Below are 10858 nucleotides of genomic sequence, written 5' to 3'. Positions count from 1 at the left end.
TATTGGGGGTGAATTTATGGGTTGGTATTTTGTTCAAAGAATGGGTAAAAACTCGGTACCGGTGTTGTACCAGAACTGTATCGGAAATACAGGTACAACATTAGGTACAAATACAGGTACCGGTCCTCAAAATGAAGTACCAGTCAACACCAAATACAGGACCAGTTCCATAGGAGAACCGGACTGTACCGGATCATGTGCAGACTTAATTGCATGTGACAAGCATAAAAGAGCTGGTTAATTCATGAGAATATGTTGACATCATTTCTCAATTATGGGAAGTTGAAAAGGCATTGGATGTTTAACGGTAAAAGTGAATAAAATTGCTAGGTGAATATTAGTGCCAAAGAAAGGAAGCACGTGCATGAGTGGGTAAGACCAATGTAGTTAATATCGGATATCGGTTCATCTCGGCCGGGACCGATACACTGGTACGATTTTATATCGGGGATACTATCGTTGAAATATCGGTATAATATCGGTTCTAGATTTAGAGACTATAATTTTATATTAAACATTTTCTCCACACATTTTCGGATAAGATATAATAGATAATAATAGATATAAGATATAATAGATAACATCAATTTTATCAAAAAAACAAAAGAGTAACTTTAGTAACTTGCTTCGAGAGCTACATGCACCTCTACTACCACCTGGAAGACTTTCTTCGCCAAAATTAACCTTAAACTTTATAGAAAACGACCAATACCGTCTCATATCGGGAAATGTAGGAAAATTTCGTATCGACCGATACGACCGATATTTGACCGAAACGGCCGATATTCGACCGGTACGGCCGATATTATCGGGCGAATATCGTATCCCCGATATCCTTCTTATCGTATCGTTCTGGGCCGATATCCGAAATATCCCCGATATATCGGCCAATACGGCCGATATTGACTACATTGGGTAAGACCACATATTGGGCGAACGCCGAATGTACTAAAGGAAGAATATCATTTATTTACTCTTTGGATTACTGCCAGATTTTTTCTTAATTTTAGTAAAATTATTTGCATACATTTGGGAAATGAGAATTTTTATCAAAGAAAGGAAAGAATCTGGTCTGCTAGTTAAAAGAAGGGTGATCCAATTATTATTGGGGAGAGCGAGTAGCCACGAGCAACAATAGTTTAGGTTTTGATTATTTTTTTACTATTCTTCCAGTTTTTCTCTTTGTAATAACGAGGTGTTAAATCCCATTGTTTGAGCTATGGAGAAAGCCTTGTTCCAATAATAAATTGGTATATTTTATTTAACTATTCTTTTGCAATTTTTTTTATGATTATTTGCATTGTATTAAAATTGGATTTTTAATTTTCTAAGTAGTTGTGATTTTTCTTGATGGTGCATACTTAGTCTAGGACTTTTGATGCTTCATACTAGCGATCTACATCTACCGTTTTGAAAATTTACTGTAGGCAACATTTTAGAATCACTTTTAACGTAAGAATTGCATGAATATTGTTGTCAACTGAACCACTTAAAAATTGGTCAATGGTGGAATCCATATTCTCAGTTCTCCCCATAATCTTAACATAATCTTTGTTCAAGTTTTCTAGTTTTAATATTAGAATTTAAATATCGAATCAATCTTAATAAGTCTGAGTGAACGATACTTTACTACCACTTCAATAGTCTATCAAATTTTGGCGCCGCCGGTGCGGACTTGTTTTCTGATTTGTTTTTAGGCTTTATTTTTATTGTTTTTGTTCTTTTTACGCGTTTTGATATTTTCTGTTTGCCTTCATATTTGGAGTTAAGCTAAAGAAAAAGTGCCGAAAACAAAAGCAAAGCCAAACAAGGAAAGAAAAGAGAAATCCCAAAGGTGTAAAGAAGAAGATTTTTATATAAAGTTATTTTTATTGGATTTTATTTCTTATATTTTATTTCTTTTTCTTTTTAAGGTTTTATTTTTGTAATCTTTTGGACACATTTTAACTTTAATTTTGGATATTGGACTTTATTTTTAAAACTCTAAGGAAGGGTTAGTTTAAATATAAACTGCACATGGAAATACGACAGTTACGATACTGTCTCGCCCCCCGGGTTCGTACACTGACATAGGAGTCGGTGGCCCGAATCGACTTCAAAGGTTCGTCCCCCGTCTGGAACGGAAGGTAAGAACTCGGGGGGCGAGACAGTATCGTAACTGTCGTATTTCCATGTGCAGTTTATATTTAAACTAAACTGAACGGAAGGTAAGAACGTTACTGGATGATTTTGCAATGCATATATGTTGAGGTCTAAATACGGTTTTAATTTCTAGTAAAGGGCAAGGCCTGACCAAATTAAGATAAGGACTCGGATTTCATCACCTTAGTAACACTTAACCTACGCAAACCTAAGCCTTGAAATTTTGACTAGAACGAGACCGATAGGGTAACGAGCTTAATAGGAAAGTTGTTCAAAAGACATATTGGTTGCTCTATTAATCCTAACTCGAAGTTCATGATGATTACTGTAAGTTGAGAGAGTCGCTTTGTATCCCAAGGTAACGTTGCTGGTGAGGCGGGGGTGTTCAAGCTCCATAGATCTTCTCCTGTCTCTATTTAACTTACTTTGATTTATATTGATTCCAGAGAGGTTTGCTGAAATTGTAACGAGTTGTCTTTCGTAATAATAGAAGATGGTATAGAAACAATCTAAGGGAGCCATCATGCTTTTTGTTTGCTATATTCAATATGATTGTGTCGAGTCAGCCTTGTTTGTGCTTATGTAGAATTCCCTTGCAATTAGGATGTCAAACTGGTATTACAATAGCCAATACAATGAATATCCAACTGAACAATATGGACATTACTCTTTTTATGATCATGGTGTGATAGTGGTTAGGAACGCCAACCTTTCGAAGGTTATGGTTCATACCATGGTGATACCAATTACTATCCACATGTGCATCGGTCATACGAGCAAGAAGAGTACAGTAGTAGTTCTTCGTCTTTGGAGGATACAATCAAATTATTGGAAAGTAGTATTTTTTATGATCCTTCTATTCCTATTCCTTCTTTAGAAGAGTCCCACAGGGAGTTAGCTGAGCCGACACGTAAGTTAGATGAGATGAATAGTGTAGTTATGGACGAAAAAAACTGCAATAATGAGTGAACCTTCTTTAGAAGATACCCTCAAGCAGATAGCAGAGACGAACGAAAGAATTGCTTGAAATAATCTGAATTTCCAACAAGATGTTTCCAATATTACCCGTGAAAATGAGGATATTTATTATTCACCTAATCAAGATGACGAGGTTAGAAATGGAGACACTACGTTAGATGAGGTCCAACCGTTTCAATATTATTATAATGATGATTATGATGATGATAATGTTGATGAAGAGTCTGAAGTATTTAGGCATAGTGATCAGGAATTTGTTACTCCAATTGAGCTTTATAATGATAATATTTCTAATGAGGATTTGACTAGAGATACCACCGTTTTAGACGATGTAGTATTTTCTTTTGTTTACAAAGCCAATGATGGTTTAGAGGAACGGTTTTATTCTTAGAAGACTGTTTTAGAGTCTAGCGATTTAGGTCCGAAGAGACCCATATGAATTAAATCAAGTGGAGCTTTAGTGAGAATATCTCGAGATGATTTATGGTGAATTTTCGTTTGTTTATCCTTTTGACAGGCACCATAGACACCATCAATCTTTGCATTGATTTTGGGAACACCTCTAACAAGTTCTTTGTTAATGATCTTAGTTAGAAGGCGATAGTTGATGTGACCAAACCCTCATGCCAAAGATGTGTAGATTCCACCTTAGTCAAATTGCAACAGTTACTGAACTGAGTATCAAGAAGATAACAGTTATTTTTACCACGAGTTCCCTGAAAAATTACTTTTCCAGTTTTATCCACAATGTCACATCCATTGGCATTGAAGACAACTCTATGGCCTTTATCACAAACTTGACTAATAGAAACGCCAGGAAGACAACAGCTTTGTCCATAAGTCTCTCGTGGTTTGCAGTCATACCTTTAACGTATACTATATCATGGATTTCAGGAACGCCAGGAAGTTTGATCGTCCTCTTCTTGCTTATGGAGCAACAACTCCCATCTCCGAATGTTACAGGGCCTCCTTCAAAGTTGCTTGAATTTACAAACCACGAGAGATCGCCAATCATATGTCGGCTACATCCACTGTCAAGAAACCATTAAAAGGGCGATGTTGATTTTAGAACAAAGGTTCCCATGCTAACACGACTATCCCGTTTGGGATTTCTTGTTAGTTTTGTACACCTTTTTAGAGAAGTAAACAGTTGTTTAGCGTTCTTATGAAGATTACTTGCAACCTTTAAACTTTTCTGGAAAGATGTACATGTATGTTGAATATGATTGTGAGAGTCACAGAACATACATGGACCAACATCTTTAATCTTGTTTGAGTAGTTCTGAGTCTCATCAGGTTTCACAAAGCCTAGACCTCATTTTTCACATGGATTGCGGCCATTCTTCAAAGAAGAATTACAGAAGTTATTCAAATCCATTGAAGGAACTTTGACAGACTTCAAATCCTTATACATTGCAACTTCTGCAACAAGATCAGAATTGTTCCGGATTTTTTCATCCAACTTTTTTTGGAGAATAACAACCTCTTCAGAACTTTCTCTAAGATCAGAGTTAAATTCTGGTGAAGCGTTTATAGAGACTTTACAGTCCATAGAGTCAGATCGCTACAAACACAGAATTATGAGGTCTTAAACGTGTTTGCCTGCTATATTACCAATTGAAAAGGCGGGGGTCTAACAACCACACCCAATAGTTCGCTCAGCAATATGTATGGACAAACTCCAATATACTTTCGAGAGAATCAACTAGACAGTCAGACTCAATCTCAAGAAAAGTATATCCAAGAGTTGTATCTCTGTTTCACAATGTAATAAGCAAATCAAACAGATAGAAATCCGTGAGTTTGATTATTATGTGAAACAACTTGAATGGTAGCAAAGACTAATGTTCAAGTGTCAATCAATATAATCAACAACCAAAGATTGGATTCACTAGTTTATTGAACTACGCACAACCTGTGATATTTCTATTACATAACAAAATATAATGCGGAAAAGAAATAACACAGACACCAGAAATTTTGTTAACCAGGAAACCGCAAATGTAGAAAAACCCCGGGACCTAGTCCAGATTTGAACACCACACTGTTTTAAGCCGCTACAGAAACTAGCCTACTACCAAGCTAACTTCAGTCTGGAATGTAGTTGAGCCCTAATCAATCTCACACTGATCAAGGTACAGTTGCGTTCCTTACGCCTCATGAACCACGCCGGATTCTGCGCACTTGATTCCCTTAGATGACCTCACTCAAAACTAAGAGTTGCTACGACCCAAAGTCGAAGACTTGATAAATAAATTTGTATCACACATAAAAGTCTATAGAATAGGTAAATATGTCTCCCTCAGATATACCTATGAGTTTTGTTCCATATTTTGACAAATCAAGGTGAACAGGAACCAATTGATAAGCCAGACTTATATTCCCTAAGAACAACCTAGTAGTATCAATCACATCACAATAATCTTAATCGATTAACGAAATAAGATATTGTGGAATCACAAACGATGAGACGAAGATGTTTGTAACTACTTTTCAATCTTGCCTACCGGAGAATAAATCTCGAGCAAATCTTAAAGAATATAGTGCTCAACACTATAGAAAACAGCAAGATCAGAACACGCAACTACAGATAAAATAGTTGGGTCTGGCTTCACAATCCCAATGAAGTCTTCAAGTCGTTAACCAACATGGTTTCGTGAAAAACCTAAGGTTAAAGGAGAATCGACTCTTGTCGCAACTAGTATCACACATGAGGTATGGGGATTAGGTTTCCCAGTTGCGAGAGTTCTCCTTAATATAGTCTCCAAATCAGGGTTTGCAATAAATGTTACCTTGGTAATAAAGAATTCAATATTCACCGCTAGATGAAAACCTGATTAGATTCAAGCTAATGTCTTTCAACCGTTAGATCGAACTTAGCTTGTTATGCACAAATGAAATGTACCATCATTTAGATAAAGGTAACCGTATCTATACGTGTGCACTTAGTTGGTTCAACAATAGTTAACCAATGGTTAGGCATATGAGCACTTTCATATGAACCTCATTCATCTTTATCATAACTAGTTCAAATGACTCAAATGAAACTAGCTAGAGAGTTGATCAATTGTTTATATTCTCATAGAAGTATACAAGATACAATTGAAGCAAAATCGATTTTGATTCACTCGAATCATTTCATGAATATTATAGCCACAGTTTGCAAAAGATTGCATTCCTTATTATATAAATGTATTAGTTCATGAACAAATCGATTTTAGAACATAACCTACTTAAGTATGCAAACGGGTACGCATACCTTAAGTAGCCGGACTGAGTATGGTTACGCCAATACGCGTACGGGTACGCATACCATTTTACTCTTCCAAACTCCAGCAAAAATTCACGGAACTTGAACTTCCGCCAGTATGCGTACGGATACGTATACTTAGTTTCCGGGCTTCCAACAACCAACCAGTACGCGTACGGGTACGCATACCATGGTTCCCGGTTTTGGACTTTACACAAATGTGAGTACACGCTATGTTTATATCCAATCATGGTTACATGTTTTAAACCATCATTTCAATCATTGAAACATTCTTGGAAGACGAAAATAGTTGTCTCACAAAAACTATTAGCTTCAAATCAATTTTCAAGTGATCGAATGATCAATACGAAACATTCCGAGTCTACATCAAATGATTGTCTCACACAAATCATGTAAGATGTTACAAGGCGATTTTTACATGATCATATTTTGACTTTCGTCAAGAATAAAAGATGAACTTGGTTAAAGCGAAAGCTTACCAACACATATTTCGAGAAATAAATAAGCGAGATAAAATCGGCTCGAAATACCAAATGTGTATAGTTGAAGTCTATATAGAAATACGACTTTTGGTATCAAATAGGAGATAGAGTATATAGAATTTTGAGTGATAGATGAGTTCAAATCTCCACATACCTTTTGTTGATGAAGTTACACATGTTCCCTTGAGTAGTTCTTCGTCTTCATTCGATGAACCCCGTGAAGTTTAAAGCTCAACTACACTCACTATCCTAAATCGAGACTGAGTTATAAGTAGACTAGAAATCAAGACTTATAGTTTTGGCAACTAAACTTGACAAACAAGCTTGAGATAACAACGCTTGCGAGTTCGACCGAGCAGTGCTCTAACACTTTTCTTTCAAGTGTGGGAACTTATGAGTTTCAGATGTGTCAGTTATTAAGTTTTGAGACTAAACTAATTACTTTAGGAGATTATGGTCAACACATTTGCTTAAGAATGATCATTACTCTGGTCTACTATGTGAGTCAACTCTGATGGACCTAAAGGATCCCCAATTATTCAGGTTATTGTTCTGTGCTTCTAAGTTCTTAGTTAAGTATTTACAGACTCTTCAACCTGACCTTAATGATCTTACCTTTGAGAAAATTCGGCCCTTGAAAACATTTTATCTAGACTTTTTTATAGAGCCTGAACCTGAATCACAACTAAATGTAGTTGTCTTAAACAAAAATTTAGATAAGGGTATGTTCGGTATCTTCTTGGCATGTTGCAGTTTCATATTCTTGTGCTTAGCACTTTTCGATCCATATGACCCGCAGTTATTCCGTCTACTGCTATATGATTCTACGAGGTGACCAATCTCTTCCAATGTTTGGCTGAAGACTTTAACTTCGCACTTCTTGGGAGGTAACCCATGTTCTTGCGACACGGTAATATTCTTCCTTTTTCCTTTACTTTAAGTGGTAACAGTTTCTTCTTGTTCATACTTTTAATTTCATCTTTAGAATATTAAGTACGATGTTAGATTTAAGTTTCGGGGTATGGTAGAAACTTTTAGTTGCATTTAAAACTCCAAAACCTTGAAATTTGTGCCAATTAAGGATGACACTAACCAATCTAAGTGGATGGAAGCATCTTGGTTGTAGGAGTTGAGGAACCCAAAAATAAAGTCTATTCATAAAAACACAGAGCTCATGTGTTAGAAACAACATGGTAGTTTCGCCATATCTCGTTGAGTCCTTTTCACCTTCTGTTTTTCTTTTATTTTTAAATATGTTTCTCTAAGTGATTTGGTGGGGCTCACGCACCAAATTGTTAGCATTGTTAGGGTGAAATAGAGCGATTAAGTTACCCTGATGTAGTTAGGGTTTGGAGTAAAGGTTTTGAGGGTACACCTCTTGTAAACCCTTCCGAGACTATAACTCGGCCACTAGGGCCACCAAGGGGTTTAAAGGCTTATTGCACACGCTAATTACAATCGTGATGCCTGCGAAAGTGAATTAGGATTTTTATTTCATTTTTAGATTAGTTTTTATTTTTATTTTTGCTCGAAGACTAGCAAAATTTAGGTTTGAGAATGTGATGAGTGGTTAATTCGTACATATTTACCGCTCAAGTTACATTTACTAATTCTTTAATTTGTATATATTTAATAATTTTTTTTAATTTTGCAGAATTTTGATAATAAAGCTCGAACAAATAAAATGCGAAACTTCACCCCAAAAATGAATCAAAATGGACCAGAAGTTATATCCTAGATATTTTAAGATATGGATTATGGAAGCCAACACCAATCGACTAGTCACCGGTAAATCAACATAATCAAGCTAGTGGGCCTGGTTTGGAATTTTGACCAAGTAAAGAGAAGCATAGTGGACCTTTGGATTTACATCCAGTAGCGACTTAACTTAGTTGACCTGGTTAATGTTGTTTGGACCGGACACTACATTTTTGGGAGTCAAAGATGATAACGTATATTGGTAAATTAATTGCACGTGACAAACATAAAAAAGCTGGTTAATTTATGAGAATACATTGACATCATTTTTTTTCCCTTTTTTTTTTTTGGTATACGTATTGACATCATTTCTCAATTATGGGATTTATTTATTTATTTTTGGTAAAAAGGATATATTGAACAAAGACTAACAGAGCCTTACAGCACCGGGAAAGGCTCTCCTCACAAGATCTGCACACAAGAGATTGCCCAAAAAAGGAGGGGGATCTGAAATCCCAGTTTGGTCTATACCAACAGTGACCGCAAGTTTAGCAAGTTTGTCGGCAACAAAATTACCTTCCCTATATTTGTGCCGGAAGGAGATTGCCTGAAAACATTTATACAGTTTATGTACATCCTTAAGAAGGTTGAAAAAAAACCAGGGAATAACACAAGAACCATCAACTAGTTCTATGACATAAGTAGAGTCAGTAGCTACTTCAAGAGAAGGAAGTTGTAGAGAAGCAGCCAGTCCCGAACCAAATTTTAGTGCGCGAAGCTCTGCCATGTTACTTCCATTCTTGTAAATATGTTTGGAGAAGGCTGCAACAAAGGATCCATCGTCATTTCGAATGACTCCGCTAGTACATGCATTATGAAATTCATCAGAAGCGCCATCAATATTAAGTTTGCAAAAGCCCGTGGAAGGAAATTCCCAACCATAATACTGAATCGTTAAAGGATGTTTCGAGGGAGCAGTATTGGTGACTATATATTCATTAGTCTTACAAGTTGCCTGTTGCCACACTAAATCAGAGTTAAAGGTTTGATTCTGGAACACCGCTGCATTCCTAGTAATCCAGATTTTCCAAAGCAAAAAACGCACGAGCCCAGAAGGAAATCCCTGTGTAGTACGAGAATAAGAGCTACTTTTACAGATCCACTCTAGATCTATCTGAGCACAATAAATGTCATAACCCCAATGAGTTGATACTTTAGCCCGCATATTATTAACATGTGAACATTGCAAGAACAGATGTTCAAGAGTCTCTGGATGCTGATGGTAGAGAGGGCAGAGTTATGTTATGTTAAGACCTCTCTTACACAGATTATCTCTGACTAAAACTCTTCTGTGAACTAAAGTCCAGAGAAAATGTTTGATGTGTGTAGGGCAAGTTAGATGCCATAATCTCCGCCATAAACTTCTGTTATCAGAAGTCCCATAATTGTCCTTACAAATAAAGTTGTAGGCGCTCTTAATAGAGATATACCTCGAACTGTGGTGACTGCAAATTCTTCTATATGGATAGTTTGCCATAGAGGTAATAGGTATAGCCAGAATTTGAGTTTTAATATCGTTGGGTATAACAGTATCAATTCTGGATAAGTTTCGTTGACCAGAATTAGAATCTATGAGGTCTGCTACTGTTAGATGACCCCACTGTTGGATATCCGTAGTCAGAAGATCTTTAAGAGGGATTCTGGTCACCCATGGGAAGTTGAAAAGGCATTGCATGTTTAATGGTAAAAGTGAATAAAATTGCTAGTGGAATATTAGTGTCAACGAAAGGAAGCACCTGCATGAGTGGGTAAGACCACATATTGAGCGAACGTCGAATGTACTAAAGGAAGGGTATCATTTATTTACTCTTTGGATTTTATGCTGCAACATATTTTCTTAATTTTAGGAAAATTATTTGCTTATTTTGGAAATGAGAATTTTTATCAAAAGAAAGGAAAGAATCTGGTCTGTTAGTTATAAAAAGGGTGAATCAATTCATTATGGGGGAGAACGAGTAGCCAGGATCAATAATAGTTTAGGTTTTTCTTTTTATAATTCAATATTCATTAATGGAAATCAAGATTACATAGATCTCAAATACATCAAATCAAATTGAAAAAGTAAAAAGAAATAACAAGCTTGTAGCGGTACATGATTGAAAATTCTGACAAGGAAAAGAGAAGGAATTCCAAATACTGATCTAATACAAGAATGCAATAACCGATTGAATCGGAGAGAATATGGTCTTCATAATATTCATGGACCATTTGATAAATCGTCTTCCTC

The 10858-nt window shown here is 36.1% G+C and overlaps 1 protein-coding gene across 1 annotated transcript; it reads right to left on the bottom strand.

The window, feature by feature from the left end:
• Positions 1-8998: 8998 nt before the first annotated feature.
• LOC113305550 lies at positions 8999-9796 on the bottom strand. Its single transcript, XM_026554571.1, has one exon. The coding sequence runs from the start codon at positions 9794-9796 to the stop codon at positions 8999-9001; it is 798 nt and encodes a 265-aa protein (XP_026410356.1).
• Between the last annotated feature and the right edge of the window lie 1062 nt (positions 9797-10858).

This window comes from Papaver somniferum, chromosome 8 (genome assembly GCF_003573695.1).
Source record: "Papaver somniferum cultivar HN1 chromosome 8, ASM357369v1, whole genome shotgun sequence".
NCBI classification, from domain to species: domain Eukaryota; kingdom Viridiplantae; phylum Streptophyta; class Magnoliopsida; order Ranunculales; family Papaveraceae; genus Papaver; species Papaver somniferum.
Note: the sequence above shows the minus strand (reverse complement) of the source record. Positions and strands in the feature narration are given on the sequence as shown.